This window comes from Sorex fumeus, unplaced genomic scaffold, assembly GCF_029834395.1.
Source record: "Sorex fumeus unplaced genomic scaffold, SorFum_2.1 ptg000098l, whole genome shotgun sequence".
In the NCBI taxonomy this organism is placed as follows: domain Eukaryota; kingdom Metazoa; phylum Chordata; class Mammalia; order Eulipotyphla; family Soricidae; genus Sorex; species Sorex fumeus.
In genome coordinates this window covers 21,122,027-21,140,927 of record NW_026606155.1, presented here as the reverse complement: position 1 = coordinate 21,140,927, position 18,901 = coordinate 21,122,027, and the positions used below count along the sequence as shown (strand labels likewise).

The 18,901-nt window shown below is 44.1% G+C and overlaps 1 protein-coding gene across 2 annotated transcripts in view; it reads right to left on the bottom strand.

The window, feature by feature from the left end:
- The window catches only part of NEK9 (NIMA related kinase 9), a 48,075-nt gene extending 31,772 nt beyond the window's left edge, over positions 1-16,303 (bottom strand). The window contains exons 1-7 of one of the 2 annotated variants that reach the window (XM_056133568.1): positions 15,952-16,303; positions 13,474-13,651; positions 10,518-10,573; positions 9,948-10,018; positions 7,497-7,602; positions 5,082-5,213; positions 2,180-2,290 (exon numbers count right to left, since the gene is read on the bottom strand). In XM_056133568.1, the coding sequence (XP_055989543.1) occupies positions 2,180-2,290; positions 5,082-5,213; positions 7,497-7,602; positions 9,948-10,018; positions 10,518-10,573; positions 13,474-13,651; positions 15,952-16,179 (882 nt within the window). In that variant the 5' untranslated portion in view covers positions 16,180-16,303. Of the gene's footprint in view, positions 1-2,179; positions 2,291-5,081; positions 5,214-7,496; positions 7,603-9,947; positions 10,019-10,314; positions 10,366-10,517; positions 10,574-13,473; positions 13,652-15,951 lie in introns of those variants that run through there. The other variant, XM_056133569.1, reaches the window with a different exon arrangement.
- Positions 16,304-18,901: the final 2,598 nt, after the last annotated feature.

Sequence of the window (18,901 nt, the reverse complement as noted above, 5' to 3'; positions counted from 1 at the left end):
TGTTTTGGGGCCATACTGTGTCACTCTCAGGGGTTACTCCTAGTTCTGCATTCAGGAGTTACTCCTCATGGTGCTCAGGGACCATATGTGATGCCTGGGATCAAGCCCCTGACAAGTGCAAGGCAAATGCCCTACCTGTTGTGCTATTGCTCCAGTCCCTAATTTGTTCTTAAGGCATCATGATTTAAGAGTCACTGAGTTTCAGGCATACAACGTTGCAACATCAATCCCATCACCAGTGTCCACTTCCTTCCACCTCAGCCCCACCCCACCTGTCTCTATGACAGGCACTTAAATATTCAATTTTAGGCACTGTCACTGATAGGGTTTCATACCTAACACACTTCAGCTCAACACCCCCCAGGGTGACCTCTTCCTCTATCGCTTTCTCAGTGTCCCTCCTCCCCATCCATCCTGTCTTACGGATGGCTAGTTCTCAGTTTCTGTTGCCTTTGGACAACTGTCATTCCCTTACTATGTCTCTTTACATGTGAGAGACATAGGAGAGATCGTTCTGTCCCTTTCCTTATGACTAGCATCACTCTGCATGACACTCTCCAGCTCCATCCATGTGCTCCAAATGGCACGATTTCATCTTTCCTTATAACCGAGTAGTATTCCATTGTGTACGTATGCCATAGTTTCTTTATTCACTCATCTGTTCTTGAGCACTTGGGTTGTTTCCAGACTCCTAATTTCTTATGTCAGATTCCATGTTCTGTGTTTATAATCTCATTTACATTTATACTGAGAAAAATGGAGCTTCCTCTGGTCGAAAGAGCTCAAAGGCTAAGAGCATGTTTTGCATGTATGGGGCCTAAATTTGATCCCCAGAGCCATTTGGTCCCCCAAACACTGTTGGTAGTAGTTGGTAGTGACTCCTTAGCACTGAGCCAGGAGTAGCCCTCAGCACCCGGTATCTGACCCTCCCCCCAACACCCTCCAAAAGAAAACTAATAGAAAAAAAGAGAATGCTGCACCTTCTCCATGTGTTCAGTTAGGGTACTGTCAAATTTCTACATATAGCACGTAAGAAATGGGGCCAGAGAGACAGTACAGCAAATAAGGTACCTCCCTTATGTGTTACTGACCTGGATCTAATCTCCCTGGCATCACATATGGTCCCCTGAGCACTGTCAGGAGTAAGCCTTGAGCACCACAGGTGCAGGCCCACAAAAACAAACATACCCCACCCCGCCCTCACCCCAAAACAAACCAAAACCTTGCTCTCAAATATAAGCTAAATTAAAAAGTGTGTGTGTGTGTGTGTGTGTGTGTGTGTGTGTGTGTGTGTGCGCGTGGAGGGTGGATAGTTTGGGCTATGCCTGGGGTTGCTGAGGGCTTACTCCTGGCTCTGAGCTCAGGGATCACTCCTGGCAGGGCATGAGGCAAAGGGGGCGGATATGTGTAAGGTGAGTGCCTTACTCGCCATACTATAGCTCTGATACCAAGAATCACCATTGTTACACCACATTTCTGGACTTTATCCAAAGATCTGCTTTTGATCCAACTCAGCTGATCTGTGATGAAGCCCAGGAATCCTCATTTCTAGTGAAATGCTCTGACCCTCTGGCGATTGTAATGCCTATGACTCATGGACTATGCTCTGAATAATATTAATCTAGAGCTGTACTGCAGGACAACTTATATTTTAGGGCTATCTACTTTGCACATTAGGAACTCTAAATTACCTTTGGTTATAATTTTATACAAGCATTTGACAGAGATTATCATAAAACTACAATCAGATAGCAATATACTCTTATAAATTAATAAAGTGAAAATAGAGCAGAATAAATCATTTGGTTTTTTTTGTTTGGGGGACATACCCAGCAGTGTTCAAGGGTTGTTATTCCCGACTCTGCACTCAGGAAATTACTCCCGGCAAGGCTCAGGGTACCAAACGGATTGCCAGGGACCTAATCTTAGGTCGGCTACGTGTAAGGCAGCACCTCACCCACTGTACTATCTCCTCTGGCCCCCAGAATAAATCACTTGTTGACGGAATTTCTAGTATTTCCATGAATATCTAGTAACCATTCTTCTGAGTACAACCTCAAATATATCCTACCAGAAGAAAGTGAAGGTGGGTTTGTGCAAGCTGATCCTTGCCATGCCCTAAACACTAGAGCTAGAAGGGAAAACATTAAACTAACATCTATATATAAGCCACACTTACCTGGTCGAGGCACACATGAACCATTTGGATCAGTTCCAAAGAATACTGGCTAGAATCAACTTCCATGGCCCGAATTCCTTGTACAATCTTCACACACAGATTAAGTGGATTCTATGAGAAAACGGCAATTGCATGGTTCTTGGTTACATTGAGATGGTATTATAGTCTGCTGACAGGAGCTCTGAGTGGTCTGCGACTAACTTAAAGACATGATGACTCCTCTGCTGCATTAGATATGACTTAGTTTTATAACTACTATTATGCAGCAACAAGAAACAGTTTAAGGGGGCTGGGGATGTCGCTCAGTGGTAAAGTGCCTGCCTTGCATGTATAAAGTCCAGGGAGGAATGGAGGGAGGGAAGTCAAAAAGGGAGGACAGAAGGGAAGAGAAAGAAAGGAAGGGAGGGACAGGGTAGTACTGCTGCTAACAGAATGGAGCCAACATGGAAATAAAGCCAATAGCATGACAGTCAAAGTGTATGCTAATAGAACGGAATCTCAAGGGGGAAAAAAGCAAGGTTAACCATGTTACTTGGCTTTAAGTATCTCCATCATCAACAATTTGTCTCCTAATTTATATATCCTAATAATGGTCAGGTAAGATAAAATCTGCTGCAACAAACAAGGAAAAATAAAACAATGATGGCAATGACCATCTTTAACCAACTTTATCGAGAGCCCCATGTACTAGAAACATATACACATAGGATCTTTTTTAATCCTTATAAACAGGATATAAGGAAGATCAATTAAATTCGAAGAGATAAAGGTTTGTTGCCCAAGATTACAATGTCAAAACTCATTTTGATTTCAAAATTAGTCTAATTCCAAAATTTATTTTCCTTCCACTATACTTACGAGAATTAGATTATACTAGGTTACGTTTTAGGATTGGGGAGGGGCGGGGGAGAAGAAAGAGAGAAGTGACATGAAAGGCCAAGGAATGTGTATTATTTTACATTTGCTTGTTTCATATAAATTATCTCTGAAGTAGGTATTGGAGGTGTACTGGCCAAAAAAAAAAAAAAAGAAAGAAAAAAGAAAAAAATTATGTTTAAAGCAGGCTGAAAAGATAAAGATTAAGGTACTTACTATGCACACAGTTGATCCTGGTTTAATCATACCAAACTGTGTATGGTTTCCTGTGTATGGTCCCTACAGCCAGGAGTAAGCCCCGAGCACTGTCATATATGGCTCTTCAAAATAAACTAACAAAAAAATCCCTAACACATCTCAATGAGAGGGACACATATTTTTTCTGTTATAATGAAATACAAGACCAAAGTGATGAAGTGATTTGCTTAAATTCTCATGCTGGTTTATGAGCACACTAGAAGCACTCTTGGAAATCAATCTGTGGTCAGAGGCTGGCAACATCAGCATCATCTGAGAGTTAATTAGAAATACGGAATATCAGGTCTCATTCCAGATCTACTAAAACAGAATCCATGTTTGTTTTTTCAAATTTTGGAACCACACTTGGCAATGCTCAGGGCTTATTCCTGGCTCTGCACTCAGGACTCACTCCTAGCAGGCTCAGGAGACCACATGGGATGACGGGGATGAAACCCAAGTTGGCCACATGCAAGACAAATAAATGCCTTACCTTCTGTATCATCGCTCTGGCCCCAACAATCTACATGTTAACAGATACCCAAGTGATTTTATTTACGCATATAAAAATTTGAGAAGCACTGCCTTAGACTTGGTGTTACATAAGAACAGGGGGAGGGAAAAGGACTTAAAGGAATGTGAGCCATAAAACAGTAGTAAGTAGGCTGGAGAGATAGGACAGGATAGAAGTTAAGTGTACATCCTAGGTTTGATCCCTGGCACTGAGCACTGCCAGGAGTGGTCCCTGAGCAGAGTCACGAATGAGCCCTAAGCACCACTGGGTGTGGCCCCCAAAACCAAAATAATAATAATAAAATTTTTTAAAAAGTGACACTAAGACTGAGAGCGTAGGGTTCTTGAACATAGTTAATGTGTTTAAGCAGTTCTGCATGCTTGAGTCCTAGATGTGATCCCTGAACACAACTAGGAGTAGGAGCGACCTGTGAACAGAATCAAAAATAGGCCCAGGTTCTGCCAGTTGTGAGTGGCCCAACCCCTTATCCCCCATGCCATGCAAGTAATTTTTCAAAAAGAAGATCAAGTCACTTAAACGGGAATTATATGACTTGCCTTAGTATTGAGAAAAGTAACATAGCAGAAGTATAAAATAAAATGGCTTATCCAAACTGGTGGATCAGACAGTCAATTGTAGATTCAGTTTTTCTTTTTTTTTTTTTTGATGACACCCAGTGATGCAGTGATGCTCAGGGGTTACTCCTGGCTCATGCACTCACTCCTGGCAGTGCTGCGGAGACCATATGGGATGCTGGGTATTGAACCCAAGTCAGCCGTGTGCAAGGCAAACACCCTACCTGCCGTACTATTACTCCGGCCCCCTCAGTTTTTAATTATATTGTACTCAAGCAAATTCAAGTATAGTACTCAGCTATTTGATTATAATTATTCCAGTGAAGAATTAAAAATGGAGATGTAGGGGGCTGGAGTGATAGCATAGCGGGTAGGGCATTTGCCTTGCACATGGCCAACCTGGGTTCAATTCCCAGCATCCCATACAGTCCCCTGAGCACTGCCAGGAGTAATCCTGAGTGCAGAACCAGGAGTAACCCTTGTGCATTGCTGGGTGTGATCCAAGAAGAAAAAAAAAAAAAAAAAGAAGGAGATGTATCTGGTCTCTGGTCTACAGCATACAATAGTGCTCTACTAAGTGACTAAATCATATTATCTACTATTTGCTGTTTAAGAAATCAGAAATTCAAGGCTAAATGAAGTTGAGTCTCTCAAATAAGCTATAGCATTTTCAAGGACAATATATAATGTATCAACTTACTGTAGCATCAAATGTTCTCTTTAGTGTAAGCAGTTCAAAAATGACGCAGCCCACTGCCCAGATATCAGACTTGAAACTATATTTTACTCCTTGGCAGAGCTCTGGAGACATGTAATATGGAGTTCCTACAAGCTGAACAACAACAACAACAAAAAAGAATAATCTCCATTATGAAACGAAGAATGATTACCATACTAATATTTCAACAACCAAATTAATTTTTTTCAGGAACTAGTTATAACCATCATAAAAATTCACCCGCATTTCCCAAATGATGGGCATCTCCCTGGATGATGCCATTATGAAGAAAGGTGTATTCATATAAAATCTCTTAGGCCAAATCTACAGAACAATCTCCGTGGTAATGAGAGCGTCATAGCACCTCTGGTCAGGTGGGCGTTAGGTGTTCAAGGCCCACTGAAAAGTCCAGAGAAAGAAGGCACTTAGTAAAAGCTAACATACAAATATATAGTACTCCCTTCAACTAACAAAAACAACTGGAGCACAAATGAAAAACCAGAAGGAGATAGTAACTGAATACAGGGTCCAGAATTCTAACTGAAACACATTAGTATATGAAACTTTGTGGGCCTTACTGGGCTGTGCTCAGGGTTTGATCTTGGCTCTGGACTCAGGGATCACTCCTAGTGGGGCTCAGGCAGGTACCAGGAATTGAATACAGGTTGGCTGAGTATAAAGCAAGCACCTTACATGCTGTACTATCTCCCCAGCCCCACTTATAACTTTTTTTTTCCTTTTTGGGTCACACCTGGCGATGCACAGGGGTTACTCCTGGCTTTGCACTCAGGAATTACTTCTGGTGGTGTTCGGCGGGGCCATATGGGATGCTGGGAGTGGAACCCAGGTTGGCTGCGTGCAAGGCAAATGCCCTACCCGCAGTACTATTGCTCCAGCCCCCTCCCTCCACATGTAACTTTAAAAGTAATCAATTTGATATTTGTAATAATAACATGGCTAGTGAATTTGCAAAAGATTTTCTGACCTCAAAAAGGCTTGGAAATATAAATGTTCAGAATGGAAGTTACGCCTCTCTCCAGAAGTTCAAATGATACCAATAGAGTCATCTGGGGCTGGAACAACTATACAGTGGAGAGGGCACTTGCCTTCCATGCAGCTAACTCCAAGTTTGATCCCTGATACTGTATATGATCTTCCAAGCACAGCGAGAAGTGATTTCTGAGTGCAAAGCCAGGAGTAATCCCTGAGCATTGCTGGGTGTGGTCGAAACTGCCCTCAAACCATTAGAATTATCTGGCAAGAGAAAGACAGTTTCAGCTGGCTTACATGTATTGTAAATTTACGGATTTCTATACTGCTTTTACCCTTATCATTTAACATTTTTGTCTTGATTTTAAAAAAATACTTAAAAAGGTTATTCCTAAGAAGGAACATCCATAGAAGGCTGGATGATTTCTTGAGCTCAATTTGGAATCATTATACAAGGTAACTGAGTCAGTCCCTAAAGCAGATCCCAACCCTGGTCATCAGCATACTGAGGTCTCTTAAAGAAGCTTGAGGACATATCTTGGTGTTAGTTTAAAAATTAAAAAAAAAAAAAACCACAGTTATCAATCTGTATTTTCATGCTCTTTTAAGGGATAAACACTGTGAAATGAGAAGAGTAATAACTGGGATGAGAATTCCTAAAGGATGGGGTCAATGTCTTAAAGGAAAAGTGTGCTCTATACACAGTCGCTCGCGTTGAAGGGAGCCAGGAGCTCACACTGTGTACACAGACAGGTCTCTGAGCAACTGTGGTTTTTTTTTTTTTTTGGCTTTTGGGGGTCACACAAAAGCGATGCACAGGGGTTACTCCTGGCTCTGCACCCAGGAATTACTCCTGGGGGTGCACAGGGGACCATATGGGATCTGGGAATCGAACCCAGGTTGGCTGTGTGCAAGGCAAACGCCCTACCTGCTGTGCCAATGCTCCAGCCCCAGTGGCATCCTTTGGAAGAGAGGAGGCCCTGGCCTGGACTCAGGAATATTTTATGAGAAATGCAAAAATGAAAGTCAAACATTCTAAGCTAAACATTAAATCTGATATAGTGAAATCTACTAAAGACTAAAAACAATAAACACAGTAAAACAATATAGTAAAAAGAGGTAACAAAAAAAAAGGCAGTAAAGACTTCATTGCTGTCAGCCAAATTTTTAGTGTTCGAAAGGGCCATGAGGCCAGAGACGTAATGCAGACAATGACTCTTGAAAGAACCCCTGAATATGTCAAGTGCCGGTTAGTGAGGGACAAAAAAAGACACTCCTTTAGAAATATGAAGACCTTACAAGAATATTGAAAAAAAAAATATTGTCTGTAAGATTTAGGGGTTACAGTGATAATTCATAGTGCTAGAAAGAAAAATCAGTCCAGGAAAGGAAAAAGGAGACACATACCGTCTCAGCCATGGAATACTCAGAATTAAGCTTCTTAGCTAGACCATAATCTCCAAGTTTGATCAGATTTGCCTTGGTCAGAAAAATATTTAATGTCTTTATATCTCTGGGGGGAAAAAAAGGCAGCATATTAAATTCAGGTAAGTCAACTGTTTAATCTCATCCCACATCCCAACCAGGATTATGAAAGAATAAAAATGAATGTGTGACCACTGTGCAGACCTTACAGGGGCCAGAGCAGCCGTCATCACTTTCAAACAAGATATAACACTTTTTTGAAAAGGACCTGGGGAACGGAGGGAGAGTATTAACTCCATCCTCTGGGGCTTTACTAAACAGAACGTCTCCCAAACCACTAAATCAGCAGGAAAAGTTGAGAGGGTTAGACAAAACAAAAACGATGGTTCTTAAAGGTGCACTGCCTCTTCAATTATCACTTATGTCTTGAATTAAATAATATCGGGGATTATCTTAACACTTGACTGATGTCAAAGTTTCAAAGCTATGAAGGCACAAGAATATACATCCCAGTAGCAACATAATTATATCTAAATAAAATCAGTGTGTTTCTAAACACGAAAGACAATCTGTGATACAAAAATATGTTCTTGTTGTACAATCTGGCTCCTTTAACTCAAAAATACGAAAAACCTGAATATTCTTTGAGACTCTGGAAAGAAAACAATAAACAACAGCAGTCATTCAAAGGCTATCAAGAAATATTTATCATTAATCTTTAGCAAATGTCAAAGACTCAAGAAAGGTATTAATTGAGGCCGGAGAGACAGTGTAGTGGGTAAGGCACTTGCCTTACCTGATGCCAAGCTGGATTCGATCCCCAGAATCCTGTATGGTCCCCTGAGCACCACTAGGAGTGATTCCTGAGTGCAAAGGCAGGAGTAACCCCTGAGCAGTGCCTCTGGATGTGGCACCTCCCCCCCAAAAAAATCCAAACAAACAAACAAACAAATAAGAAAGGTGCAACAATCTAAAATTTTCATTTTATCTGAATACTTTTTTTTGGAGCCACACCAGCAATGCTCAAGAGATGTAACTGATAGGGAGAGAACCCAGTGCTCCTGCATGGAAATCATGCACTTCAATCTCCTGTGCTATTTCCCCAGCCTAGAAAGGCGTAATAATATTCTCTCTTATAGAAATAAGTATAAATCTGGTTCCCTCCCTTACCTCAGCGATCTCATAAAATTATAAAAGTTTTAAAAATGATAAGACTTTTCAGGTAATTTTTTTTTTTTTTTTTGCTTTTTGGGTCACACCCAGGGATGCACAGGGGTTACTCCTGGTTCATACCCTCAGGAATTACTCCTGGCCATGCTTGGGGGACCATATGGGATGCTGGGAATTGAACCCGGATTGGGCCGCGTGAAAGGCAAATGCTCTACCCGCTGTGCTATCACTCCAGCTCCAACTTTTTAGGTAATTTTAAAAATTAAAATTGCCAATCATGACTGCTCAGAAAAACATGTAACATGAATTCCAACCAAAATACCAATTCTCATTTATTAATGAATCAATGAACTGAGCTCTAAAGTCTCTTAAATGACTAATCCACATGGGGCCTCACGGGATGGGGGTGGAGCCGGCCCTTTCCTCCCTATCCCAACGAGACACTGAATCACTGCCAATGAACGGTCTCTCTGGCTCCTGATCAAGCTGCGTAATGGCCATGGTCCAAGCGACTCAGAAAAAATCTTGGAACACAGCAGGTTTTGGCAGAAATCCCTCCAGATTTAATTGTTAAAATTTTGGAATTTCAAAATCACGCGGCCACTGCTGCAGCCACACGACATCATAACCAGCAATAGAAAACAAATTGTCTACTGTTGCCTTTTCAGCAGATCTGAGTGTTGGGGTAAAATTCCAAATAATAATGGTGGGTCTGGTGTCAAAATATTGAATGTGATCAATGTAGAGAGAGAGAGTAATGTGGAAATCATCTGCCCCACAGGTAGGGGGAGGGTGTGGGATGGGAGTATACTGGAGTTTTTGGTGGTGGAGAATGGGCACTGGTGAAGGTACGGGTGTTTCATTGTATGACCGAGACTTAAACCTGAAAGCTTTGTAACTGCTCTCACGGTGATTCAATAAATAAAATGATAAAAAATGAAAAAAAAAAAAGTAAGGTGGAGTTCATGCCCAATTTAATCAGCTAATCAGTGGCTGAATAAATAGCAGTACTCCTACATTAAAAAAAAAAAAAAGAAATGACTAATCAGTACTTAGCTACTGAAAAGATTCTTCCTAGACCACAAAGAGAGTTTAATTTCAGGAAGTAAAGATAACATCCCTCATGACTCCCTCTTTCCTTTCCAAACTGTATCAATGAAAAAGCTTTGACACTTTAAGAAAATAATGGCACTGATGGGAATGTCCAAAGTGGGGGGCTGGCTTCGTTGGGATGAGTCTAGCCTATATTCTTTCACTCCTTACCTATGAAGAATTCCAGCTTTATGGATACAGCTCACTGCTGAAACAATCTGAAATAGATACCACACCACCATCTGCAAAGACAAAATAAGTTACATTTGGATTGGAAACAAAATAATTCCATTTAAATAAAAACAGACACACAGACACACAAACAAACAAATGAAACAAAGGAAGCTGCGACCAGAGGTTATGATCTACATGACTTGACATCTCTTGTAGGTTGAGTAGGCAAAGAAAAGAGATGGGGTGAAAGAAAAAGCAGGTCATTATAAGATAGTTCCAATGTCAATATAAAATACAGTGTGGTGAAGCAGACTTGTGGAAAGAAATCCAGGAAGAATACAAAGGTATAGAAAACTGGGCATACCAGTATGCAGTAATAGAACCAGGAAAGAAAGCCCATAGAGAATCATGAGGTTTCCTTTCTCATGAATATCAACCAGAGCCTGGAAGGAGTCTGAACAAAAGGAAAAAAAAACACTCTTCATTGTTGGAAGAGTAAATACAGAACTAGAATGCAAGAATCACAACATTATAATTCTAGTTTCTTTCCACAGAAATCTGAATTACCTCTTCCTCGAACAACTTGTCTTTCTGACGAAGGATTTTGTCATATAAGTTCCCTCCTGCAATTAAAAAAGTTAGGTTTGATCAAGAGAACCAAGATTCAAGTTTGGCTCCTATATACAGATTTTTTAACACTGATACAAAGAAATAAAAAATCCTGTTTTCTAACTCCAAAGGAAAATTTCCTCCCTTTCCAAAGTACTCTTTTAATGGTTTCAACACTTCTCCCGTGGAACAGGAGATAGTACACGGGTTGAGATGCATCGCCAGCATGTCTGATACCCAGGTCCAATTCCTAGCTCTTGTCCTCTAGCACTTGCATTGAGTTGCCAGCCTGGTGGGACCTCGACTTCCTGAGCACCACTTGGGGAACCCCAAAACAGAACAACTTCTTCCCATTTCTCAAAGACTGTGTCAAAATATTCTTCAAAGAATACTGCCTCCCCTAACAAGAGACTCAAAACAAAAATAAGTGTCATATTTTTAAAAAAAAGCCAAGTTCCTTTTCTTTAGCAAAATTCCCCAGTATATCTTCAAAATTAGATGATTTTCTTCTCTGACAGTACTTTAAAAGAATCCACAAATTTTTTTTTTTGGGGGGGGGAGGCACACCAGCATATTTACTCAGGGTCCTGGCTCAGGAATATATTCCTGGTGGGCTCAGAGGATTATATGGGATGCCAAGGATCAAACCTGGGTCAGCTGTGTCCAAGGCAAGTGCCCAGTGTACTATCATTCCTGACAGAATCCACGTTTTAACAAGACTCTCAGAGCAAACACTAGATAGAACCCTGAATCACCCGCTTTGTGGGTAGCACTGACAATTTCTTTTTCCTTCCACTATCCTCTGAAAAGGTTTCCCAATATTTTGGGTCAATCTCTGCAATCTTTTCAATCATTTCTCCTTCCATAAATTCCTTTTTTCTTTTTTCCAGAATAAGTCTTAATTTGCTTTCCTCTTTCCTTTGTCAAGTGATACAGACTACAAATGATCTATTTTATTTCCTGCACTGTAGCACCATCCTCCCCTTGTTCATTGATTTGCTTGAGTGGGCACCAGTAACGTCTCCATTGTAAGACTTGTTACTGTTTTGGGCATATCAAATACGCCACGGGGAGCTTGCCAGGCTCTGCCGTGTGGGCGGGATACTCTCGGTAGCTTGCCGGGCTCTCCCAGAGGGACAGAGGAATCGAACCCGGGTTGGCTGCATGCAAGGCAAACGCCCTACCCTGCTGTGCCTATAACTATTTCACTCTGGCCAATTTTCACAATCTCATTTCTTCTGCAACTTAATAACTCCAGTTTCAATCAACTCATCATGTGTGGTACTTCCTCCTAACCACAAAGGAAGTTAGCTGCTCATGATTTTGCTACTTCAAAAGTCTTTTTCATTTTCTTCAAAAAACTTTAAAATTATCTTGTACATTTAGACTTGGACAGGATATTGACACAGGAGTCCTAACAAGAAAGTTACAAGTCTATGAACTTTCGCTTAGTGATTTAAGTGAACTATATGCTTGTCCCTGTTTAGTCGAAATCTTCAGAAAGACTTTGGGAGTTCTCTTATGTAACAAGAACAAGAGCTTAGACAGAATGTCTAAAATATTTGCTACTAACCACAGTGTTTATATAAAGTGTAGGAGGAAAAATACACATGAGTAGGCCTTACGTAGCTCATGTAAATTCCAAAATATAGTAGCACAGCATTTCTTTAAAAGTTTGGTCAATGACAAGTTAGGCATGATTATTAACCAAAATGAGATCCAAATATCAAATAAAATTTAAAGCAATTTAAAAAAAAAGCTGCTACTTAATAATCACATACTAGGAGGGTTTATATATTCACTTAATACAACAACCCAGGACAGGGATGTGGCTCAGTGGCACAGCATTTGCACTGCATGTGTTATGCCCTGGCTTTAATTATTGGCACGGAAAAGCAACCCCTGAGCACTGAGCTGGGTGTGGTCCCCACAATCGCTGGCTGTGGCGCAAAAAAAAGATAGGAAGGGGAAAAAAATGAAGAAATTGTAGGAGATAGGCAATATTTATTAACCAAACCCTTTATTTGGAGGTGGGTGGGTTGGGAGACACCCCATAATGAACAGCAGGGACTCATGGCTGTTCTCCGGAGACACCCCAAGTGGTCTAAAGGGGACCATTTGGGTGCAGGGATCAAATCAATTGGCCAAAAGCAGATGCATGCATACCAAGTGCCCTACTTCCTGTACTCTCTCTGGCCCCAACAAACTCATTAAAATGAGGAAGCTGAGACACAGGGAAGTTTTTTTTTTTTTTGGTGAAAGGTTAAAGAGTTTAAAAGCAGCTATGCGTTTTATATGCATTGTCTTAAAAAAAAAAAATCCAAGTAGACTAGGCTGTTATCAGAGAACAGATAAATAAGACCATACTTTACTACACTTTACTGTTATAAAGTTACACCTTTTGAATCAATCTTTGAGTAAGAAAGCTCATGCTGAAGGCAGAATAAACAAGTATCACCCATAAGATTTCATTATATGAGCTGGAGAACACAGGGGTGAAAGCCGTGCACATGGCTAACCCTGGTTCAATCCTAAGAACCGCATATGGTTTCCTGAGCACTGCCAGGAGTGGCCAAAAAAACCCCAAAGATTTCTCTTTACATATCAAGCACCACTACACAAACCACACTGTATCTCTAATGCCTAACCAATGTCCTTTTACAACTAAAACAAAATTTAATAAATGAATGTGAAATCTAAATGCACAAAATAATTCGAGGATGGAATTGTAACCAGGGAGAATTTGAATATGCGGGGGACCACTGCTCCCCCTGAGCACTTAGACACTCAAGGGCCAGAGCTATTTATCTTAAACTCTGGTAAACCACTTCAAGCTTTTATCAAGTTTTACTTCCCCCATCTGGGAGCCCAACCCAGAGTGGCTTGTAGGGGGAAGCTGGGAGCCCGGGCATACCATTACAATACTCCAGCTCGATCAGCAGGGTCGTGTTGTCCATGAAGTGATTGTAGTAGGCAATGATGTTGTCGTGCTGCAGGAGCGCCAGAATAACAATCTCATTCAGAGCATCACGACGTTCCTTCTCAGACAATCGGGTCAAATCAACTTCCTTCCACACAACCAATGAGTCATCCTATAACACAGTAATAGAGGCATCGTGCTCTCCTCTAGTCGGCAAAGCGTGAAATCCACACCTGCCTCTGGAAGCCTAGAAAGAAAACTTCCTAGATGGGCAGAGAACGATTCCTTTTATTTTTCCCTTTAAAAGAATATGAATAGGCGTCAGTTAATACAACCTGCAAACAAGCAAACGTTACACATTAAGCAGGATGGGAAAGTAAAGCGCTAAGACGCTCTTTACGCGGCTGCTATACTTTAGCACCCCGTTAATTCCAGCTAAAAACACGGGCTGGAGGTACACTTTAGATTCTATTGTGACAGCTGACACGTTCACTAGTTATGAGAAGCCTGGGAAGGCTACAAACTAAGAGAACTAGAACCTGGTTAGATACAGCTGACTGGTTTCTGGTAAAGGCAAACAAAAACTTGCCTTTAAATTCAGACATCTCCAGTGATTTTTCCTTTACCCTCGCTGGGGCTTTGGATTCATCTCTTTTACCCTAATCCATTCTGCAACTTTGTATTTCCTGTCCCTTTATGTATCATGTTTCTCTCAAGTTATAAAAACTTACCTGCTCCCAATGTTTTAAATAAAATCTTAATTTTGCTTGTCTGTCTGTGGTCACCCCTGGAAGTGCTTGGATATGCAGGGCCGGGATTGAATCCAGGGCTCCTGCATGCAAGCTCCTCAGTCTTGAATGCTCTACTGACACTGCTGACAGGAGCATCTCTACCTACAGAACCTAGGAGGGTTTGGAATGATACTGCATGGCCAATGCTCATACACTAAAATATTTCTCTATGCTTTTTCATTTATAGACACACACAGGAAATCCTATCTTTTTTCTTAAACAGGGCTAACTTGACCTTCTATCGAAAAGCGTTTGACAGAAAGGTTGCTTCTAATGAAACTTTAGTGCATTCACTGATCACAGGTGATATGCGGCTCTGGAGAGATGTCACTGTCACTGTCCTCCCAGTGTTCATCTATATGCTCGAGCGGGCTCAGTAACGTCTCCATTGTGAGACTTGTTGTTACTGTGTTTGGCGTATGGAATACATCATGGGTAGCTTGCCAGGCTCTCCAAGAGGGGCAGAGGAATCGAATCAGGGTCGACCGCGAGCAAGGCAAACGCCCTACAAAAAAACTGGGGGAAAGGGTGCCGGAGATGGAACCTAGGGCCTTTACCACATGCAAGGCATATGATACATATTCTTATGACAGCTGAACTCCGTCCCCAGCCCAGTGTAATAAAATTTAAAACAACCTCAGTACTCAGGCCCCACACCATTACGAAAGACGAGAGAAAGAGGAATGTGAACCTCCACTCTATAGTCAAAGATTTACTTCAAATCTATGGGCAAATCATTTAAACCTGTCTTCATTTCCTTACACATCAAGTCACCAGGGTACTTAGGCAATCTTCACATCGTGCGATACTCTTTTACAACCAACTCTTCCCCTGTCAACCCCATCGGACCCTCATTAAACGGTGATTCCTAGTAAACAGACATTGGGGGAATCAAACCCAGATCACTGTCTTTGAACGCACCGTCCCCGTTTCCCCGGGCCTGGCGTCATCACACACTCTTTGTGTTTCGTGGTTTGGGGAATCACACCCCGAGGTGCCCTGCAGTGCCAGGGGATTGAACCCAGGTCAGGGGCTCTGGCCATGCAAGCCAAGTACTACATCTCTCAGGAGTCCCTTACAAGGTATTTGAATAGGGCGAGGGTTGGGGCCGGGGGAGGGGCGTCATTGCTCCAAGGGCGTGCATGTTATGCAAATGCCATGGGAGGGGTCGCTATTCACATCAGGCCCCTCCAGGGCTCGGAATCAAAGGCTTTTCGGCGCCGTCGTCGGCCTGGGACGTGCAGGACCTGGGGCTTAGGCCAGGAGAAGTGGGTGGGGGAGGGGGGAAGGGCAGCGGGGAAAGGGAGGGGAGGAAATTGTCTCCTGGAATCACCCGGGCCGAGTCCTTTCCAATGCCTCCACGCTCCTGGGTAAACTGAGGAGCAACGTGCCCGGGGCGGGCTGGACACCTGCGCTTCAGGTGCGGCGTGGGCCGGCCACCGGGCTCGACCCCTGGACCTCGGGGAGCCGTGGGTGGGCACCGGCGGGCGTCCAGCCCGACTGCCGTACCCAGTGCGTGCGTGGGGGCGGGTGGGGGACAGCCTGCTCGAGGGCTCCCCCGACGGCACGGACGGTGCGCACCGGGTGGGGGTGGGGGGGAGCTCTGCGGCGCGCGGGAAGCCGGGGTCGCCCCCCGCCCGGGAACGGGGGGGTGGGGGGCGCGCGCGCGCGCGGCCGCTACCTCGGTGCGGCGGTACAGCGTGGCCTCCCCGAAGGCGCCGCGGCCCAGCACGCGGATGGGGATGTAGTGCAGCTCCTCCTGCTCCGCCGCGCCGCCGATGCCGCCGCCGCGCGGGCCCGCGCTGCCGCCGCCGGGCCCCGGGCCCGAGTCCCCGCCACCCCCGCACTCGCTGCCGAAGTCCGAGTTGATGGAATCGCAGTGTCGCTCGTACTCGCCCAGCACCGACATGGCGGCGGCGGTGGCGGCGGTCCCCGGGAGCGCCCGGCGCGCCGAATCTCGCCCGCCGACCGACGCCCCTCGCCCCCCACGGCGGGGCCTCACACGCCGGCCCGCGCCTCCGTCAGCGGCCCCGCAACCCCGCGAGGTCCCATGGTGGCGCCTGCCCCCTGACCCGGAAGCAGTCGCGGGCGCTTCCGGCCCGGCGGGGCGGCCTCCGCCCCCGCAGGGGTTTTCCGGCTTTTCGGCCGCCAGTGGCCGCGGCGCGCCGGGGAACCGCGGAGGTCGCGGGGTGGGGGTGACGGCCGTCCCGGCGGGGCCCGGGAGTCCTGCTTGCTGCAGGTCCCGGCCAGCTCCCCCGACGGGCTCGGTTGGGAGTCCGGAGCCCGTCCGGTTTCGTTCCGGCGCCGGGCTTATCTCGAGTGCGGACGAGGGACACTGACCCTTCCCACGCTGGACAGCGCCCCGGGCTTAGAAATAAGATCGCCGAGAAACTGGAGTTGAGCTCAAGGGTTTGCCATTCGTCCTGTCAGTCGGTGGACCCAGTTCTTGCTCCCAGAACCAACCGCCCTAGGCACCTTTCTCTTGCACTCCCCTCCCCTCCCCCCCATCCCCCACCTTCTGGCAGATTTCAGCTTCTTTTGTCTTCAGGCAAATCTGACTTATCTGATCTCACGCAATATTCTTTGGACTCTAGGTGCCAACATTAGGGGGTTGGGAAGTGATCTGCAAAAAGACGCTCCCTGCCCTCCAGTCCTGAGAATTGCAATCCAGTGGCAAAAACGTGTCCATCAGTTACGTGACTGGGGCAACCTCACATCTCCAAGCTTGCTTCCCATCTGCAAACATGAACTACATATAACATACATATATATATAAACATACATATATATTTATATATATATATATATAAACTTCACTGTCCTCCCGTTCACGGATTTGCTCAAGCAGGTCCAGCAACATACGCGCACACACACACACACACACACACATATATATATATAAACTTTCCTGGCACCACGCCGAAGGTTCTTCTCCTATGTATTATCCCAGTTAATCCTCATACCAGTCTTATTATACGGGGTTGGGGGGGAGCTTCAGAGGGGTCAAGTATCCAGCTATCTGGCTCCAGATCTGAAGCAGGTAGTGTTAGGATTATGTATACAATTCGTGCAGCTCATGTGGCTGGGGCCCAGGGTGCCTACGGGGTAGAGCAGAAGATAGGGCTTCAAATGTTTTGTAGTTTGGTCTTACCTGTTGGCAGTGAAAAATTAACGGAGATTCTAAAGAAGGGGATTATATGACTCTTGTGTTTTCAGATTTGTTGAAAAAGCCAATCTAGTTATTCCCTCCCAGCATAATAAAGCCTTTGATCAGAAAATAGTAAGATGACCTTACAGAAGACTGATATATATATATATATGCATGTGCGTGTGGTGTATGTATTTTGGCTTTGGCCACATCCAGTGATGCTCAGGGGTTACTCCTGGCTGCTTGGGGGACATACGGGATGCTGAGGATAGAACCACATTGGCCACGTGCAAGGCAAGCACCCTACCCACTGTTCAATCACTCTGGCCCTTAACAGTCAGATTTTTAAACTAGGTGAATAGAGATGGCAAATATGGGAGAAAAAGGATTGGTAGAATGGGGGAAGAGGTGTGAAGGCTATTGAGTTCACATTTCTCTGACTTCCCTAAACACTTTTTTTTTTTTTTGCTTTTTGGGTCACACCTGGCGATGCACTCAGGAGTTACTCCTGGCGGTGCTCAGGGGACCATATGGAATGCCAGGAATTGAACCCGGGTCGGCCGTGTGCAAGGCAAACGCCCTACCCACTGTGCTATCTCTCCAGCCCCCTAAACACTTTTTGAAGTATTATTCTCTTACACCCTGTATCATATTCCACACTGGATCTCAATATGGGGGAAAAAAGGGAATTCTTTTTTACCTGAATCTAACATTTCTACTAATTAACCAGCCTTCTTAGTATCTTAGACTGTGCTTGAACTTGTATTTGCAGTTTTCGTATACATTCTAATCCAAAGTAACACAGCCCCCCTCAGATCATATCATTAAATTTTCCTTGCATGCTTTCCTGTAAAATACTGATGCCTATTAGCATATAAACTCCACGATAGCCTGGATTTTACTCTTAAATTATTTGCAGGGCCAGAAAGATAGTATAGTAGGTAAGGTGCTTGCCTTGCACACAGCTGACCCAGGTTTGATTCCTGAAACCCATGATGGGCCTGAGTCAACGTAGGAGTAATCCCTGAGCACAGAGCCAGGAGTAAGCCCTGAGCACTGTCAGATGTGGCCACTGAACAATCAAACTCATGTAGATGACCTTTTAAAACCTATCCTGATTGATATATCCTATTATACTTTGGTATTACTCCAGGGTTCTAGATTGTAGATGTTTTTTACTCTCATTCATTCATTCGTTCTTCAACAAACTGAGTCCTAATTTAACCTGTGCGAGGTGTTGGTTATATTGGGTTACAACAGAGAACAAAATAAATATGGTTCCTGTAAGGTAAAGGTAAAAGCCCTCCCGTTGTTCATCGATTTGCTCGAGCGGGCCCAGTAACGTCTCCATTGGAGATTTTGTTGTTACTGTGTTTGGCATATCGAATACATCACGGGTGGCTTGCCAGGCTCTGCCGTGTGGGCGAGATACTCTCGGTAGCTTGCTGGGCTCTGTGCTATCGCTCCTATGTATAGATTTATT